The following is a 20,786-nucleotide window of genomic DNA, read 5'->3' as shown; positions in this document are numbered from 1 at the left end:
AATCTTTTAAATAAGTGTTTTGATTATTTTTTGATTCAGTGCTTTGGATTTCTGCTTCTAAATCTTAACATGCTAATAAGCAGCTCAGTAAAGAAATCTCAATCTGCTAACCCGCACTCTCCTGCATAGCCTGCTTTTGTGTAGATTTTCTTAGTTTAAGCTATTACTTGATTATTGTAAGTTATCCCCTGTAGCTGTTAGACTCACGCTTTTCAGATACTTGGAAGTTCGAAAACTATTCAGATCAAGTCTCTGTGGAATGAAACGATCCATTTAGAACTCTCTGCTTCATTCTGTGGGCGAGCTCAGGAAAGGGCTCGGGCTGATTGTGCAAAGAGCCTGGTGAAGATGGTCGGCAGCTGGCATGCTCAAGAGGCTGTCTTTGTGATGTTGCAGGATCGCCTACCAGAGGAACGATGATGATGAGGAAGAGGCTGCCCGAGAAAGGCGCCGCCGCGCCCGGCAGGAGAGGCTGCGGCAGAAGCAGGAGGAAGAATCCTTGGGGCAGGTGACTGACCAGGTGGAGGTCAATGCCCAGAACAGGTACTGTCCTTTCATAATGGAGAATTTCTAAGTTACTTCTTAGCCTGTCTGATGAATGGAATGTGTTGGGCAAAGTTATCCCTTCTCAGCCCAGCTCAACTCTTTTTCATTCTAACTCGTTCAGTCATTTTTGTGGTCATTGTAGGCACCTAATCAGATTGGACAGTCAAACTGATTTAGACATTCAGACCCCACTACTCCTTTCTCTTCCCCTCTCCCATCCCCTACACACACCCCAATTGAAGTGTTTTATTTTATTTTATAGTCTAGTAATCTTTTTATTTACTATGATGGGTTACATCTTTAAATAAGGAAAACTATTTACATTCATTCTTCAGGGTATTATCATCTGTTTTGAACTGAAGATTTATAAGCTTAATAGTCCTCTATGCCTACCAGCAGCAAATAATACTTGAATTTTTAAAGTAGAGGTAAATTGCAAATGTCTTATTTTTCCTGATCTACAGCCTCAATCAGTATTCTCTGATCACTACGATATTCCGCAAGGTCCAGAATCCAGCTTGATATATTGTAATTATTCAAACAAGTTTGTGAGTTTACTAGCACATTTTTTCCTGAACAGGCCTTGGTAGTGATCAGGACGGTTGAAAACTGTTAATAGGTTCAACGTCTTCAAAATGGGCTTTTATAGGTTCACACATATGAGGTCATAGAGTTCATCATGCCACTTAGGAGGATATGTCATTTATATGCCCCAAGGGATGAAAAAGATGAGAATATTTGGGGGTGGGGATGGAGAAAAAAATTAATTTTTCTTTATAATTATGGACTGAATAAATATAATGAAACTACCACGTAAGATCTTGTGTATGGTTTTGGTTTTTGTCTATTTTATTTTGTGTGTGTTGGGAGGAGATTGTTGATAGTTCCTTTAAGTCAATCTAATGAGAAAATCTGAAGGAAAACAGTTCTGGCCTCTTTAACCTAAATATGAGTGGGTACACAGGTTTCTGAAAGTCTTGAAGATTCTGTCAGGCAAGATGAATTCAATAAGGAAACCTGTTGGTTAGGTGGAGAAATAGAGACTTTGGTTCTTGGTAAGTAACTCCTAATCAGGGAAGAATATGGCAGAGAGGTTGTGGGTACATTCCCTGCGGTTCACTACTGGCTCTGAATCCAACTTGGCCTTTCCCTAACTGCATTTCTTCAGTTAAATGGAAGTGAAAATTGTACCTCTCTCTTAGGACTGTTGTTAAATTTAAATGAGATTATACTATATATGAAATACATGGTGCCTTGCACATAATAAGCACCTAATTTTAACTTATCAGGAAAATGGTATCAGAGCCTTACCGAAGAGGCCTGCATAGTCATTCACTGCCTTTTCTATTTTTGAGTTGAACAGGAAGGGAAAGAAAAAGTTTGAAAATGGCATTCTGAGGCCTTTCTTGATTCTGGTTATTAACAGTGACTTAAAAGTTACTAGTAATATTCTTGCTTTCAAAATCTTGCTTCTACTTGGGTTTCTCTTCTTTTTTCACATTTATTAGTAGTCATTATTTCATGCTGTTGATTGATGCACAAATTCTTTTTCAGTAAAGCATATCCTTTTTTTAAAAGATTTTATTTATTTATTTGAGAGAGAGAGACAGAGAGAGCACGAGGTGGGGGCGGGGAGCAGAAGGAGAGGGAGAAGCAGACTCCCCACTGAGCAGGGAGTCTGACTCGGGGCTCAATCCCAGGACCCTGGGATCATGACCTGAGCCAAAGGCAGACGCTTAACCACCTGAGCCACCCAGGCGCTCCTTCAATAAAGCATATTCAGATCTGAGAATATCTAATTTATCTCTGACATATTAATTATCCACAAGAAGAATTAGTGTTCTTCATGAGTCTGAAGGACCCTAAATGGTACTCAACTTCTACTGACAGTCGTTGTTGTGATTTATAAATAGGCAAAGAAAGATGCAGTAGAATCTGGTTTTTGTTGTTGCTGTTGTTTTTAGAGAGAGAGAGAGAGAGAGCACATGCACATGTGAGTGGTGGTGGGGGAAGATTGCAGAGGGAGAGAGAGAGAATCATAAGCAAGGCTCTGCGCTTAGCACGGAACCCAAATCTGGGCTCTATGTTACATTATCTCAGCCTGAATCAGGAGTCAGACACTTAACTGACTGAGCCTCCCAGATGCCCTATCTGTTGGTTTCTTAACTCAAGAGTACTTTCATCTGGCTAACACTTTGGAATTTGTGGTACCTTTTAAAAATTATTTGAATTCAGTTGATCAAAATTCCTTACGTGTAGACATTTCCCCTTAAATTCTGAACTATTTATATATTTAGGGAAATTTAATACTTATATGTCTAATTCATGGAGGCAGTGTCCTACAGCAAGAGTTAAAGCCAAGAAAGTTTAAAATCTAGCCTTTATGCTGCCATTTCTTATTGTTAAATGTGAAATGTATTTTTCCAAAATTAAGTGAACTTGAACTTCAAAAGGGCCCAGTTCAGTATGAACCATGAAATTTGATGGAGTTTCTAAACATTACAAGACATATTCTTCCAACTCCGGTCACAGTTTCTGGTATCACATGACTGGTTGTTTCCTGCCAGTGGAGACCAACCTGACTTTGAACTGTAGTAGCGAGTGAGGTGATAGATATGGTACAGTGTGGTTTTTAGAGATTTTCTTTTCTTTTATAATAAATATCAAATTTAACTATTCGTTGTCTACTATAGAGAAGGGTAAAAGACCCTCTATTCATGGAAATCTTGACAAAGAATGCAGACAGTGAATGTATTAGGGTAATGTCAGCTGCTATAACAACGAGCCCCAAATTTTAGTAATTTAATGCAATAACACAAACGAATCCAATGTGGATATTTCTGAGTAATAGATAGAACTGGTCACCTACTTTCTTTCCTTTTGTGACTCTGTCAACTCCTGGGGCTTTTAAAGTTTTCTGATCTAGTCAACAGAGATAGAGATCGGAGAATGCACTTCTGCTTCCTCATTGTCTTGGTCTAGACACATCACCTCTACTCACACTCTATTGGAAATTACTGGACACATGGCTCCACCTAGATGCAAGGAAGAGGGGAGGAGAGGAAATAGAATCCTTGACCGGCAGTCACTTCCCTGGGACTGTGGAAGGAGGAGCATGACTCGTATGGACGGTTAGATGTCTGTGCCGTGGGGGTCACCGGCTTAAGTACAGCATCCCCACACTATGATGTGCACTTGCTTCCTTTCCAAGTGCCTTGCGTCCCACAGATCCAGCTCAGGAATTCTAGATGACTTCACAACAGGGGAAAATACTGTACGATACTAGAGAAATCCACTCATTTCTCAGTTTGGCCTTTGTCTTAGTTCGAGTTCCCCAAGAAGCGGATTCTGAAACAAACAAGATTTAAGAACAAGTAGTTCATTTGGGAACCGGTCCCAGGAAACACTGGGAGCGGTGTGGGAAAGTGAACCAACCGAGGAAGGGAGAGCAACCAAATAAAGGTTTCATGGCCACCCCTGGGATCCGGAGCTTGCCTCCACCCTCCACCGGGAGGGACTCGGAGATCCAGTGTGGTGCAGGCACCCCACAGTTATGCGACTCAGAAGGCGAGGGGAACTGAGGTATTTATACGCTAATGCTCTTTCAGTTTTGTTTGAGGGCTGCTCCCCAGGGGCATTGATCCTGAAAGCACTTCTGGCGGGTAGAGTAGATGCCAGTGGCCAGAGACCAAGGGCAGAGGCCTGCATGTGCGGTCTGCTGAACGCCAGGCGGGCCGGCCGGCACCATCAGGATAAGGGGGCGGGAGGGTCCCCTGGGCGCACACGGGACCCCGAGCCTCAGCCCTGGCGCGCCCCAGGCTTCGCGGATCCCGCGGCCGCATTAACCAGCAGGCTGTCTTTGGTGTCGTTTCTGTTGTCCAGCGTGCCCGACGAGGAGGTGAAGCCAAGCTCCTCGCACACGCAGGCGGAGGGCGACGACGAGGCTGCGCTCCTGGAGCGCCTGGCGCGGCGCGAGGAGAGACGCCAGAAGCGGCTTCAGGAAGCCCTGGAGCGGCAGAGGGAGCTCGACCCCACGGTCACGGACGCGGGCGTGTCACTCCCCAGCAGAAGGACGCAGAACGACGCCGCCGACAGCGAGGCCGCCGAGAAGGAAGAAAAGAGCGAGCGGCGCCAAGAGAGATACGAGGTCGAGGAGACGGAAATCGTCACCAAGTCCTATCAGAAGAACGACTGGAGGGACGCTGAGGAGAAAAAGCAGGAGGAAAAGGAAAAGGAGGAAGAGGAGGAAGAGAAGCCAAAGCAAGGGAGCCGGGAAGAAAATCAGGTAGAGGTGACGGTAGAAGGCGGAACAGCAGACGCAGCGGCTGTGCCGTTGGAAACGGGGCAGCTCAGTGCAGAAGAGCCTAGAACAGAGGAGGAGCCGGAGCGGGGTTCAGACGAGGCCGCCCACAATGGCAGGATGGAGACGGAAGGGAGGGAGCAAGCGGAGGCAGACAGGGCCAGGCTGGAAGCGGAAGAAAGAGAAAGGATTAGAGCGGAGCAAGAGCAGAGGGTAGCCGAGGAGCAAGCAAGGCGGGAAGCAGAAGAAAGGGCGGCTGCACAGGAGAGAGAAAGGAGGGAGGCGGCCGAGAGGGAGAGGGTTGAGCAAGAGAGAAGAGCTGCGGAGGAGAGGCAGCGGGCAAAGGCAGAGGAAGAGGAGAGAGCTAAGAGAGAAGAGGAGAAAGCTAAGAGAGAAGAGCAGAAGCTGCGGCAGCTAGAAGAGAACAGGAGCGAAGTGCAAGAGAAAAAGCGCAAAGGGGAAAAGGTAGACGAGAAAATAGAAGGGAAATGGGTAAATGAAAAGAAAGTACAAGAAGATAAACTTCAGACAGCCGTGCAACAGAAACAGGTACAGTAAACATTTTGCACCAAATGTGTGATGCCTGTGACTTATGAGAAATGTAATGCACATCAGACTTGGGCCCGAGGCATGTTCCTGCAGCCCCACGTGCTTGCTGGTTTGGCAAGCTGTTCATTTTTTTCGGCCATAGCAATGTGCAAGCATGAAGCAGTCGATCGATGGCTAAATATTCAATCAACCAAATTTACTGGGACAGCCAGAGAGAAATTAATTGCTCTGTGCTTGCTTGTTATGAATACCAGAAAAATGAATTAACCCAAAGATAGTAAACGTGGCGGTGCTGTGTTGACTTATCCTTCTGCACCTGCATCTAAATTCATTCATTTTAACAACTGACTTCTAGCCATAGGTCTACATGAGGCAAGAGGACCAGAACTCCTCCCCTTATCCACATGTTTGGCATATAATTAAAAATTATAAAAGTTGGAGTGGGAAAATGACATAAAGAATCATGGTCAGAAATTTCATCTTAAGAAGGCAAAAATAACCCCCTTGAAATCAGCTGGCATGCTCAGGAGGGAAAGAAGCCAATTTGGACCTTTCATTGAGTATGTCAAAACCTTGATTTGCCATCATGTAGACCTGAGCTTAATGCAGACTTGCAGAAAGCCATTCATTCATCTGAAGTGGCATCAATTTATAACTGACTGGTAATTAAGAGCATACATTCTGGTGCTTTTACCATAAGGATGACACGAATAAATTCATGTAGCCTGAGAAAGGTGGAAAGGGGGGGATGTTTGCAAACTGTGAAAGATTTTTTTTTCTGTCTGCAAGCCTGCATTAAAAGCACTCTACCTAACCACCACCTGCATCCCTAGCCCCCCCCCCAAAAAAAAGAGAGAAAGAAAGAGATGCTTGCATATTCACCTTTGCAGAGAGAACTCTCTCTCACTGAGTCTGCATTGTGCTGAAGTTGTCTTTCACTCCTGCTTGTTACAAGGGGCTCATGACCACAGCTATATTTGAGACCATCACAAACAAAATGCACCAAACCACACACAAGGTTTGTAAACATGCACAAAGGACCACCACGTCAGGCTGGATTTCAGGGAGCACAATGGCAGGCACGTGAGAAAACATTTTGGTGGAAAGAAACTATCCCACGTTGCTGTTTAGAATCACTGGCACCCAGGGTTATGTGAGCACTGAGTCAGCAAAATCCTAAGCCACATGCAAAGTGACCTGAGCACCCTCTCACTCTTGTAAGCTAGAAAGGGCTTCTTTTAAACGAGTGACCTTGCCACTCTTGAAAATAAAAAGGAAGAAGAAAAGGGGGCCAAAGCACAAGCTCAAAGAGAAAAGTCCCAAGAAGACAAGCCTACCTTCAAAAAAGAGGTAAATATTATTGAGAAATAACCTAATCATAAAGCAACAGAGAGCAGTGTTCCATGACATTTCAGGTCTGCTGATCTCAAAATTATAACATCTAATCCAGTGTTTTTCAAGCCATGACTTGACTTCATGATTCATTGAATGGTGAAATCAACTTAGAGCATCTCAAAAGTAGTTAAATGTGTCAATGGACATTTTAAAACATGAAATTGAATAGAAGATATCAGAGGGCATTATAAGCAGTACTACGTTGTGATAGAAACTGTCCTTCTTGCTGTGGGTCACAAAAAGCTTGAAAAACACTGCTCGGATCCATTTTTCCTGCTTTCTCCTCTTCTAAGTGCTATTTTTTTTCTCCTTGAACCATCCTACTTTCATTTCAGTTGTGGAATATTTCCAACTGGCTCTGATTAATGATTTAACTTTCCAAAGGAAAAACACTCCCCCACATCTCAGTAGAAAATTCGATGAGCTGAAGATGGTATTTGGTTTTCAAAAGAAAAGTTTGGCAAAATGTTCTGCATTGCATTTCTGAGGCACACACAGGAGCTGGTGGCAGGGTGTTTGACTGTAGGTAAGTAAGCCAGTCAGTGGAGCAGGGCCAGCTGCAGAGAGAATGTCATTACGCCCCCACGTGATCAAAAGGCCACATCAGAAAGCCTGACCTTGTTTTAACCATTGTGCTTACGTTAGCCCCAAGTAAACCTAAAAATTGTGACAGTATCTTATAAGTTCAAAGTGCTTAAACACGGTAAAACGAAATTATCGAAGGTAGGACGATTTGGATTACTTTGGGCATGGGTCTGCATCAGAGCTGTTGAGGGCCAGCTCAGATGGACTCCTGCTGCACTTCTCTGCCCACTGTTGGCACATATTAAGAAACAGAAAAATCCATATTTAGAAAATTAGGTAACCAGATTAAGCAGGGGAATAGTTATTTTCTTAAATGCTTTTTCATAAGATTTGCAGAAAAAGGTAAGAATCCCTAGATCATGTTCTATTTATTTTGGTTAAGATGTACGCACCTTCCTGTTTCTAATAGAACTTGAGGGGGTTTGGGAGTAAATACTGAATACAGACACCGCCCATTTTAAAGGAAGGGAAGCGGAAATCCTAAGAACTAGAAAGTTGCATTTGGTTCCAATGAGGCAGCTAAGGAAATGGTTGAATATTGTTGGGAAGCACTGTTCTCATTTCAGAGCAGAAGAACACCTTACAGATTCATCCACAAAAAATGAAAGTTACTGGAAGCTAAACTCAAACAGGAATGTCCCACTTGGGCTCTTCCATAAAGCTGGTGTTTGGTGGTGAATAGCTTCACGGAAGAAAGAGGGCATGAGACCTAATTCAGTGGGGGAGGGGAAGCTGAAAGAGCACTGTTTGGATTCTCTATTGAAAATGTAATTGACTTCCCTAAGATGTGATTGGGTTTTAATGGCACAAACATTCTGTCTATATATTGTGCCCGTGAGCAAGAAAGGGCTTGTGAGTGGTCACCCAAAACCGTCCTTCTGCCTCTTTTCAGAGAAGGCTCCAGTCCCAACAGTGGTGGTGACATAACCATCACAGACCTGCCCCCTTTCCCAGTTTGCTCTATACCCTCTAGAGCCCCAAAACTTTTGGCCTCTTTTTTACACAAGGTCAGATTAGCCACTCAACCCAGGCTCAAAAAAAAAAAAAGGAAGAAAAATCTGGTATTCCTGCTTTAAGATTGCATATGTAAATTACTAGTTGAATGACTAGATTTCCTCCCTCCAGCTAGTTGTGTGGTTACTTTATGTAAACAACTTTGAATCAGATTTTACATGATTTAGCCATTTCAAACACCCTCCTCCTTTTTTCCCCCTTTTTTTGTTAAAAAAATAACAAAAAAATTTCCTTTCAAGGAGCTAAACAGAATCAGTCAACCACAAGTAAACACAAACATCACGTGAGACTTCTTAGAGAAAACATTTTTCAGAAGTCACTCCAATCTCAGGGAAAAAAACTGTTTTTCTCCCCCTGCAGCCCTGCAGTTTTAACTGTTTGTGGCGATGGATCACAGAACATCAGCAACCTTGAAACTTAGCTTTCTTTTTCTCCTCTCCAATTACAAAATGCATTTCTCTTTTTAGTTCTTCAACCCGGAGTAGTAGTTTGTTTTTTTTTCCTGGCCTCTAACAGAAAACCTGTTTCCAGCAGAGTTGTTCGTATAATATTGAAACTGATATTCATATCATGTACCAAAGTTTCCCAAACATGGGCGTGCATGTAAATCACCTGGAATCTTACGAAATGCAGACTCTGACTCCGTGGGTCTGGGGTGGAGTCCGAGTTTACCGCGAGGTCTGTGTTGTTCGCAGACCAAACTTTCCGTGGCAAAGACATCCATGTGGCAGACATTGGACCCAGAAAAGGAATTGAGGCTTCAGAGTCTAACAGAAACGTGTCAAACCTCATCTGAAATGTAACTTGCCCCAGTTCTTGTCACTCTCCTGAAATCAAATAACGCAAAGCATCACTCTACAGAGACTGACAGCTCAGTCTTTTTGACTGCGCACTTGATATTTTGAGGGTCTCTCTGGCACCAGGCATGTCAGTTGAACTCCAGCTCCCCCCCATACACCCATGTGTTAACCCGTTGGATATCCCAAATATCCAGAGTTTTATCCAAATGTCATATTTGACCAGAGCCTGTCATGAGCTAATACTATCTGAATGTGAAGCACATTAACTCTCCAGGATACTTAGCCACCCATGAACCCATCGGCACAGATTTTCTTCATGGTAACATTCTGACGTAGCAGATCAAGTGCTTTTCCCTCAGAATCTCATGAGTTTAGGTTGAATCTGTTGACTATTCCACTGTGCTCCCTAAAATTTAAAGGCACTTTGGAATTTTATTTATTTATTTATTTATTTATTTAAGATTTTATTTATTTATTTGACAGAGATAGAGACAGCCAGCGAGAGAGGGAACACAAGCAGGGGGAGTGGGAGAGGATTTATTTATTTATTTATTTATTTATTTCCCAGAAAGAGAAAATTATTTGCAAACTCAAATCAATATTTCATTGGGAATTTTTCTAAGAAAGTCTTCATCTTCCAAAGAGAATATAAGCATACCATCCTCTGTAACCTTTGCCAATAAAGGCAGAGCTGGAAGAAGGGGCGAGAGGATTTTTCTTCTCTTAGATGTGTATTGTTTTACAAATCTACTTTATACACGTTTTTGGTCAATAAGTCAGATAATGCATTTTGGAAGAATGGAAATATCTCTGACTCCAAAATAGGAGAAATGAGTCAAAGGGAATTTCTCTTTGCCTAGTGCTTCACAAACCATGAGATCGCAGAATGTGTTTTGTGGGTTCCCGGAAATGGGACACCCTTCCACCAAAATTTGCATCCCCAGATACTTCTTAACCGGGATATAAACTCCAGTCCCTGGTATGTGGGGCAATATCCAGCAGTGAAGGGCAGGACCACAATAGGCATTGCCTGCTCCTGCCTGCTGGGTGAACACAGATCTTCTGTGGCAAGAAGCCACCAGGTTGCTGCAGTCAAGCTATAGGATGGGCCAGAGCAGAGCTTCCCTCACTGCTCTCTAGCCTTTCACGACAAGTCAGGAGCCAAGAGGGAAATGACAGGATGAAGGATGAGGAAGAAATCCTCTGGTCCAACCTCTCTTATGTATGGAGAGCCAACCTCTCAGAGAAATAAGATGACTTCATTTTATCTAGTCTGTTGGCAGCACTAGAGCAAAACCTCAGCTTGCCTGACTTCCAGACAAAGCTCTCAGAGAGGATGGCAAAACAACAGCCCCCTTTTTCAGCATGTCCAAGGGCTAGCTTGGAGAAAGATTGAAGTCTTAACTCATTAGGGCAACATGGTAGTGAATAGTCCATCTGTGGTGATTTAAGCAAATAACATCCAAAGAAGGCAATCAGGCAAAGGACTACTCGAGGCTCATCAGTAAAGAGGGGGAAAAAAGTACTGTGCTTCGTAAGACATTGCACTTGAGGAGTAAGTGTTCAGAGGGTATCAGAGGAATAGCTGGAAAGAGGTGAGTGATCAGATAAGGGAAGGCCATCCTGGGCAGCACCCGAAGGCCCAAGTTCTCATGCCTGCCCTTCCTCTGTTGCTTGCTTTAGAACGTTAGTGTCTAGTCGCTGGTTGTCGTGAAAAGAGCAATAATGAACTTCTTCTGTTTTCGCACTCAAACTTTAGGAAAGGGTGAGCTGATACAGGTAATCTCAACCCCCTAACAAGCTATGTAAATTCACTTTACTTTGAAATAATGTGTCTCATTTACCGTGAGGACCTTGTAATACAAAACTCATAAAAATTAAAACTAACACCCGCTCTCCACATAGCACCTTCCTCTGTCTCCCCAACCATCACAAAACCTCTTCTGGTTTCCTATTCCATTCAAACTATAGTGGTTTAGATGACTACAGACATGGTCCCACAGGTCTGAGTCATTTCCCTAAAGGTAGGGTTATTATGTCTTCTATCCTCAGGACCCTAGTTACTCATTTGATTAAAATACAAGGGTGGGCTTCCTCTGCCATCTGCCAAAAATTGGCTTGGCAGATCTGGTAGGTTTCCTTGGCAGGTTTCCTTTTTGCCTCCTCAACACATTTGTTTCCTTTTGAAAGACACAGTCTTTATCCAAGAAAAAAACTGTCCAACCAACCTGGACATTCTCCCATCAATGCCACACTAATGATCACTCTTTTCAGTGGGAACTATAAAGAGGACTCTTACATGGAATTCCCAGAACATAGTAGTTTCCAAACAGTAACACCTCCACTGCTCCTGAAAACAAAACCCCAGGGAAATCAGGGATGATCTCGGTTTCCTAAAATTGTGGTCTAGGTCTTTGCACAGAGGCTGGAGGACCATAGCTCACACTCCAAGTATTTCCTCTGACCCCGGCTCTGCCATATCATTCTCCAGTGGTTTGTTTTACTTCTGAGTTTTCTGGCTTCTTAATAATTCTGGGTCTTATTTGGTGATACCAACCAAAACCTAATACGATTTTTATCATTATGTTTCTTCCTGATGTGTACTGTTGGTTAGATCAAAGATGAGAAGATTAAAAAGGACAAAGAGCCCAAAGAAGTGAAGAGCTTCTTGGATGGAAAAAAGGGATTTACAGAAGTGAAGTCACAGAATGGAGAATTCATGACCCACAAACTTAAACACACCGAGAATACTTTCAGGTAAGACACAGAGACTACTTAACAATGACTGTGTTCACATGTGAAGAAAAAATAATAATCAGCCTCCCTATCCTGTGCCTCCAGACAGAAACGTGCTAAACAGGCAACATATTTCTGTTGTGAAGTCATTGGCCATTGTCTCAGAGATACTCAGTCAGCAGGTCAGGCTATCAATCACTAACAGAAGACCAGCAGTCTTTGCTCAGACAAGGTTTAATCTGCTTTTCCCATTACTTAGCAAAGCAGATCATGCTTAGGATCCATGTTTTTGTTCCCTGACTTAATATGCTCGTGTAAGATCAGTTTATTAGAAAACATTATGACTGGGGTTAATGTCATTGATTCTCTGTATGGTCCAGCCAGTTTCGTAAGAGACACTTGTCAGTACCATTTTCAAGACTGTGTTTTTTTAAAGACCATAAATGTTGCTTAAAACTGAGATTGTCCTGTGGCCAAATATTTGTGAAATGTTAGGTTAAGCTAAGTTAATTAGATCTCTTTACCACAGGACTTTGAGAGCACTTGATGTTAATTTGCACTGAGAATCTCAAAGAGGGAGGAATAGGGGCAGGACACTAGTGTTCCATTTAATACCCCTTGGAGAGCCCTCTTGCGTAGCTTCAGCTTCCCCTTCTCACCCCACCAACCCCCCCCCAATCATGTTGAATATCTGGACAATTGATTTTAGGACAGATAGACAAGTACGTACAGGTAAATCCTTACTTCTAGATACACTGAATACTGAGAGCTCCCCACCAGTTCTGTAGAAGGACTCAAGTGACAGAAGCCTGCTGTGGACACCTGGCCCCATGATTCTTTGTGCCCCACTCCTACACATACACTCCCTCCAACCACTGGTGCCAAATTCCTACCTCTGTTAGGTCACTGGCGGCGGTGCCAGATGTCCTGGAAAAGAGTCTTAGGTCCTTGAAACGTGGATTCCCATGGGGTTGTTTCGGCAGCAGTCTTGCCTGTAGACCTTGTTCTTCTGAACAGTTCGAATAAGAAGGTCCCCAAGAGTAGGTATGGTGAAGTTGGACGTATTCCTTACACCCAAGACTTTGTGGCATTCAGAAGCAAGCAGAGCTCCTAGGGCTCTGCTCCTCTAAGCAGGCTAAAGTGGGGAAATATAATTGTCCCCAAACAATTTCTCTATACAAAAATCTGAGCAGAAAGGTAATCGCACTTAACCAAGGGAGAGCCTATGGAAGAAAATATGCGCAGAAAATGCCTAACTGTGAAGGAGGAGGATGCATAGACCCTATAGACGTTACTTGGGATTGGCCAGAAAGTAGACTTTAAGTGGAACATTAAGAGTTTATTAAGAACGCTTAGAAAATCTCGAAACTGATTTGATTCCAGTTGGTAAGCTGAGTCCAAAGCTTGCTGAAGTGCCATTAGTTTAATATTTCAAAGCCCTAGAACAGTGTCAGGTTCATGAAAAGTATCCAAGGAATATTGCCTAACAATATGACCATCTTATTATTTGATAGTTTAAAACAGGTTTTGTGGGTATGAGTATATTTTTTGTTAAGAAAAATAATGTTTTTTAAAAATCTGTCAGTAGAAAGAAGTTTAGTTAACAATTAGCAAACTTGCCAACCAGCTTTACTCCAAACTCAAATTAATAATTAACACGCCCATTGTGTGGAAATCGAGAGAGCTGGGAATTGAAAGAGAAAAATCACAAGGATTTAGGTGTAGCTCTGAGAATTCTTAAATGTGACTCTGGCCTTAATTTTTCCATCTTTGGGCAGAAAAAAAATGACAAAAACAAGCAGCCACCATATCATTCGTTTTTGTTTAGCTGCTAACATACGTTAGTTTTAGGTTTAATTCGAAGTTGCTGCCAATGGAAGCAGAGATGCCCGGTTTTGGTGTATAGACTTATAAAGTGAGGAGCTTTATAAAGAAGGAAGTAGGAGCCTCTGTTTACAATAGCCACGTGCCTACTAGCCTCACTGCAAACAAACTGTCTTCATGGTGAAAGGTCTGATGTTCATCTAGACTTATGCCTAAGGAAGCCGAGGCTAGAGGCGAGACCTTCTGGAAGAAATATCCATTAGTGTCACCCTTCGTGCTCAAGGCATGCCGGTACATCTGAGTAGAGGTGACGTGGACAAAACTCTTGCTACTATTTTGAGCATAGCTCCTCACGTTTAATGACTGCCCCCTTTGATATTTCCATTTTCTTTGATTAGATTGTTTTCTCTAAAACGTGACATAAAAAAACCTCAATTCAATGAGCAAGGTATAGAAAAAGCAGATTATACCAAAGGTTTTATAGAAAATACAAAACAGGCATTTCTCTGCTTTCCATCTATTTTTGACATGGTAATTAAAGTTTTTTCTAATTATAGGAAAAAAGATATTCATTAGGAAACATTCAGAAAATAGAAGTACAAAAATAAGCACCTACCACCCAAAGACAACTACCAGTAACATTTTATCCAGATATTTTTATGTGTATATATTCAAAATAGACATATATAGTATGTATATATGTGACTATAACTATAAATATATATTTTTAATTGGTTCTTGCATTATATCATAGCCACTTTCTGTACCAATTAATGTAAGCTTACAATTAATAATGTTAGAGTATTCCACCAGATGGATGTTATCAGATTTATTGAACCCATCCCTAATGATGGACATTTTCATTGTCCAAAATGAAGACTGAGCGACACCTAGTGGAATCCAAAGAAGTTTGTATAGGCATGTGTTCCAGTCCAATTCCTGTCCACTACCATGATGAACACAAAGAGAGAGCAAACTCATTTCTGAAGAAGGAAAGACCTTGAATTAGCACAGAGAGATTTTCTCTCTGGCGTCACAGACCTATGAACTGATAAGACTCTGAAAGAGCAACATCCAAGTTTTAAGGGACCCTCTAACCTTTGTTTGAGTTCAAAATAAAAAAGTTCTTTAACTGTCAAGAACCTAGAACAATACTTTAACACTTTTTAACCTAAACTCTTAGTAAGAAGTAAATTTTACATTATGACCCAGTTCACAGCTACATATATATACTTATAATGGAAACGAACATGTGAAGAGATGGTACTTTGCCTTCCTCTGTGCAGCGCACTCTGATCTTTTCTGTTTTGTTTTGGTTTAATGCTGATTTTACTCCACAGTACTGATTTTTCCATCCTGCAGCTTGAAAAGGTTGGAAAGGACATAGTATAATCAGAACTACCTCAGTGTTTGAGGTGCCTGGGTGGCTCAGTTCGTTAAGCACCTGCCTTTGGGTCAGGTCATGATCTCAGGGTCCTGGGGTCGAGCCCCGCGTCGGTCTCCTGCTCAGCGGGGAGTCTGCTTGTCCCTCTCCCTCTGCCCCTCCCCACCTGCTGCTTGCATGCTCACTGGCTCTCTCTCCCCCAAATAAAATCTTGAGGAAAAAAGAAAAAGAAGTATCTTGATGTTTAAAAAGCATGAGATGTACACATAAGATCAGTACTGGTGATTATATAGGCTTGAACTCATTTTCTGATTTATTCTTCTTTCCTGTTCCATTGCTAAAAACACTGAGCCCTTTTCTACATGGAATAAATGGTAACAGATAATGGTAATTCATCTCTTCCTTAGACAAAAGGTTAGGGATGGGCCACCTGTGTTCAGAGCTAGTTAAGCATGACCTCACTGCTTGTTAATAAGTACTTAAGTAGCGGGCAAGCTACAGCCTTGTCTCTTAGTTAAGGACTATCTGTAACTAGACACACTTTTGAGGGCACCACTAAATTCTCCTAAATAAAGTGCCAGGACGATCCAGGTAACATGAATTTTGCTCCACTGAAAACTAGGGCTCTGCAGCAGTTCTGTCAATACCAACATGTTTTGAAGACAATTATCAATGTCATACCTCTATTAGATGGCAATTTATTAAAGGAGCTCAGGGTTGGGGCGCCTGGGTGGCTCAGTTGTTAAGCGTCTGCCTTCGGCTCAGGGTGTGATCCCGGCGTTATGGAATCGAGCCCCACATCAGGCTCCTCTGCTGGGAGCCTGCTTCTTCCTCTCCCACTCCCCCTGCTTGTGTTCCCTCTCTCGCTGGCTGTCTCTTTCTGTTAAGTAAATAAATAAAATCTTTAAAAAAAAATAAAGGAACTCAGGATCAGTAGGTGCTAATGACCTCTCTCCTCTTTTTATATGATTTATGTAAAAACACTAAGAATTTTAAAATTTTAACATAGGGACCCCTGGGATAGTGTTCTGTCTCTAGTCTTAACATGTTCCCGATTCTACAGTAAAATCCCTGTGTATTCTCCTTAATCCCAAAAGAAAACTTCACATAATTTCAGTTTTATTTCTTTTTTTTTAAGAGTGACTTTCTTTCTTTTTTAATTTTATTTTTTTAAGAGAGGGAGAGAGGAGGGAGAGGGGCAGAGGGTGAGGGAGAGAAAGAATCTTAAGCAGGCTCCATGCCCAGCGCAGAGCCCGACGTGGGACTTGATCTCACAGCCCTGAGATTATGAGCTGAACAGAAATCAAGAGTTAGATGCCTAACCAACTGAGGCACGCAGGCACCCCTAATTTCAATTTTATTTGTAACTTATAAAAGAAGTACCCATTTTTCTTGCTGTTTTATAAGCTGTGCCATCTGATAAAGCATTGTTCCCACTGGAGCCTGGAAGGTAGTTAGGCCTAGACTGTAGAAATTCTAGAGTCTTATAGGTAGGAAACATCCCTCCCAGACTCTCTAGTCCTCAGGGTAGGAGGTGAGAGGTAGAGGCTAACGTGCTTGATTCAGTTGATTTTTTATTTTATGACAAACCGTATTTAACTCCTGATATAATTCTAGTACAGTGGAAAGAAGAGTATACTTGGTAGAGAAACACTAGAATCTGATCATGGCTCTACCACTTTCTTGCTACCAAAAGTTTGGGCAGATTGTTTTCTCTCTCACCCATCACTTCCTAATTTGTAAAATGGCAGTATTAACCTAATCTGCCAACTCCCGTATTATTGTGACTATTAAATGAGATAATAAATATGAAAAGCGCCTATAAAACGTAAGTAACAACCCTAACTACACCACATCAGGGCTAATTTAGTAATTTTAAGTTACAATTAGGTATATTCCTGTCATGTTAGACCACACAAATTGAAGCCATGAGGTAATGCCATCATTATGAACTTTCTTGGAGCACCTGTTTAAGAATGGACATACATTACTGTATTTATAGCTCTTAATCAAGAAGCTAAGGGTAATTTCATCCGCCAGAGGTCAGCTGCTGGAGTCAAGTTCAAGACAAGGATGTGGATAAGCAGATTTATTTCAGTGTCTACCCTAGTTTCAGCCATCTTTTCCTGTCTCTAGCACCTGACCCTGTAAGTCTTCCCTCCTGATCCGTGATTCAAGGCAGATCCAAATTAACCAGTAACTTATAGCAGAGGACTACTAGGGTCACACCTAGATTTTAGAACTCAATCTAATGGCATCGTTTTGCACTACATGGCTTCCTTTCCAGTAACAACTAATATTTATGATAATATGTGTCAACATTTATTTAATATGTAATCTCATGGGATCTAAAGAGTAGCCCACTGAGGTAAATAGAACAAATAACATTTGCCTAGTTTTTCTATGTTGTATCATGCATGTATCATGGATTTTTTTTTTAATTGTGGTTAAACACATAACATAAAATTTACCATCTTAACCATTTTTAAGTGTACAACTCAGTAGTGTGACGTACATTCACATTGTTGTGAAACATCTCCAGAACTTTTTCATCTTGCAAACCTGAAACTCTATACCCATTAAATAACTCCCCAGCTCCCCTCCCTGCAGCCACTGGTAACCAGCATTCAACTTTCTGTTCCCTGAATTGACTACATAACTCGTGTAGGTGGAATTATGCAGAATTTATCTTTTGGGGACTAGTTTATTTCATGTAGCATAATATCCTCCAGGGTCATCCATGCTGTAACCTGTGACAGATTGCCTTACTTTTTAAGGCTGGATAATATTACACTGTATGTATGCACCACTTTCTGTTCCTTTATTCATTTGTTGATGGATATTTGGGTTGCTTCCGCCTCTCCACTATTGTGAGTAATGCTGCTATGAACAAGGGTACACAAATATCTTTTCAAGATCCTGCTTTCAGTTCTTTGGGATATATACCCAGAAGTGGGGTTGCTGGAGCATATGGTAGTTTCACTGTTAATTTTTTGAGGAACCTCCCTACTGTTTTCCATAGTGGTTGCACTATTTTGCCCATTCTCCATGCGCCATTTTCCTACCGACAGTGTCTGTTTGCACCGTTGTACGGCTAGGAAACCAGGGGTAAGTGGCAGAAAGGGATCAGCTTCAGACCTTGAGATTCCAGGCAGACCCCAAGACCCCTTGGGCTGGTGTGAAGATCCACTGTGTTTTGACGGGGGCAGTAGAGATTTCTTTTGGTGTGGGATGCAAAACCTGCAGATCTCCCTCCCTCCCTTGGGGGAGGCTGCCAGACTGACGGTTGTCAAACCCCTTTGCATTTCCGGACAGCCGCCCTGGAGCGGGAGCAAGGGGCAGCGAGGCCAAGGAGGCCGAAGGCGCTTCACAGGTGGAGGCCGGCAAACGTCTGGAGGAGCTTCGCCGTCGCCGCGGGGAAACCGAGAGCGAGGAGTTCGAGAAGCTCAAACAGAAGCAGCAGGAGGCGGCCCAGGAGCTGGAGGAGCTGAAGAAAAAGCGGGAGGAGCGAAGGAAGGTCCTGGAGGAGGAAGAGCAGAAGCGGAAGCAGGAGGAAGCCGAGAGAAAAGTCAGAGAGGAGGTAAGAAGGGCGCAGCCCGCCTGGCATGGCAGCTGCCCCGGGCCCCAGTCCACGTCTGGTAACCCTTCTAGCCCGGGGAATAATTTTTTCGTGGTGGAATGCTGCTGTTCTTTTGAGTACGGACTCTTACAAATATATTTTAAGAATAATAAAGTTAACCGTGCACTAGGCACAGATCTAAAACCTTTACCCTTAGTCATTTATATCCGTTTACAAGAACTTTCCGATGCGGGATGTGTGTAGTCTTATTATCCCATTTTTCAGATGAGGAAACTGAGGCACAGAATGGGTTAGTAATTTTCCCACGGTCCTGTTTGCCTTAACCCATTCCCCTATACTGTCTCTCGATAAAGAACAGAAAGCAGAGAAAGATGATAAGATCTGCAGATTCGATATAAGAGCTGAGAGTCACGTGATAGTTGTTTTCTGATATTTGAAGAGTTTTGATAGAATTTTTAAAAATAGCTTTTCTTTTTGTAATGGAAGAGTAAGGAGATGAGGTCGTCACAAGCAGAGGCAGTATCTGCTTTGTTCATTACTGTAAACCCAGGAGCCAACACAGTGCCAGGCATGTAGCGGAGCCCAGTAATTATGAACAGATGAATGTGTTCCGCCTTTTAAGACAGAACTAAAAACAACAGATAAAGTTACAAGACAAATTTTGAACACTGAAAAAGCGCTTAACCAACTACAGCTTTACAAGGTGCATTCTTTCCTTTCATCCTGAGGTGTATTATTATTCTCTTTTTATGGACAAAGAAAAGGGAATCAGATTATTTAAGTGACTTATGTGAGTCACCTGACTAGTAAGTGGTAGAATCAGTATTGGGGCCTCCATTCTCTAAATCAGCTTAGAGCTTTTCCCTCTGATCTTAGGAGATAGTGACCTTCCATCATTCAAACTTTGCAAAAAGACTTCCGATGGCTCAGGGCGCCTGGGTGGCTCGTTAAGCGTCTGCCTTCAGCCCAGGGCATGATCCCAGAGTCCTGGGATCGAGCCCCACATTGGGCTCCCTGCTCTGCTGGGAGCCTGCTTCTTCCTCTCCCACTCCCCCTGCTTGTGTTCCCTCTCTCGCTGGCTGTCTCTCTCTCTGTCAAATAAATAAATAAAGTCTTTAATTAAAAAAAAAAAAGACTTCCGATGGCTTTCTGACACGGATCCTCTGCAAAAATTGCCTGACCTGCATGGAAAGTTTGGATAAACTATTCCAAGGTCTCTTCCAACTCCAGCTCTCAATGAGCCAGTTGCCTTTGATTGGGAAGTATTTGGGATGATAGTGCCTTAGAGCCAAACATACCTGGGCTGGTATCCTTTGCCACTTGCAAGCTGGGACCTTGGCAGAGTTACTGAACTAAGATAAGCTAAGACTTCTTTTCTTTACCTGTGAAATAATGTCTGCTTAGAGCGTCGATGCCAGGATTAAGTAGATCATTGTGTTCATGGTGCCTGGTAGTTATGATTATTGTTATCGTTGTTATTGTTATTTAGAGGAGCAGAGTATCCGTGAAGGCAGAAGAGAAACACTAACTCTTAGAATTGGATTGGACCTAGGAGATTATTTGGTCTAACCTCCTGCCAAACTGTCGTTAGTCAGGAGAGCCACAGTAACAAATTCCCAAAGACTGGGTGGCTTATAAACAACAGAAATTTGTTTCTCACTGTTCTGGAGGTTGGGGAGTTCAAGATCAAGGCTTCAGCAAATTCTGTGTCTGGTGAGACCCCGCTTCCGAGTTCATAGCAGTCTTCCCACTGCTTCCTCACTTGGCAGAAGGTGGAAGGGAGCTCCCTGGGTTCTCCTTAATGAGGGCACTAGTGCCATTCATGAGGGCTCCACTCTCATGATCTAATCACCTGCCAAAGGCCTCAACTCCTAAAACCATCACTTTGGGGGCTAGGGCTTTAACTATATGAATGGGGGGGGGCACAGACATTCAGCCCATAACACAGAGAATCATTCTGCCAGGTGAAAATCCAGTCTCTGCTTGAGAACATACAGTTTGAAAACTACAAAAGACTACACACATCTCTCAGTCTGTCATTCATAGAGGATGTGCGATTTGATCAGTGCTCCA

General features: G+C 42.6%; 1 protein-coding gene across 4 annotated transcripts in view; it reads left to right on the top strand.

Annotated features, from left to right (window-relative positions):
* Positions 1-20,786, top strand: part of CALD1 (caldesmon 1) — a 177,992-nt gene that overhangs the window by 139,909 nt on the left and 17,297 nt on the right. For 3 of the 4 annotated variants that reach the window (XM_040643976.1, XM_040643975.1, XM_040643977.1), the window contains 4 exons: positions 397-543; positions 4,429-5,395; positions 11,804-11,946; positions 18,449-18,713. In XM_040643976.1, coding sequence (XP_040499910.1) covers positions 397-543; positions 4,429-5,395; positions 11,804-11,946; positions 18,449-18,713 — 1,522 coding nt within the window. The remainder of the gene's footprint in view (positions 1-396; positions 544-4,428; positions 5,396-11,803; positions 11,947-18,448; positions 18,714-20,786) is intronic. The other variant, XM_040643978.1, reaches the window with a different exon arrangement.

Source organism: Ursus maritimus, unplaced genomic scaffold, assembly GCF_017311325.1.
Source record: "Ursus maritimus isolate PB19 unplaced genomic scaffold, ASM1731132v1 scaffold_3, whole genome shotgun sequence".
Classification (NCBI taxonomy): Eukaryota; Metazoa; Chordata; class Mammalia; order Carnivora; family Ursidae; genus Ursus; species Ursus maritimus.
The sequence above is the reverse complement of the archived record's forward strand: the minus strand, read 5'-3'. Positions and strand labels throughout refer to the sequence as shown.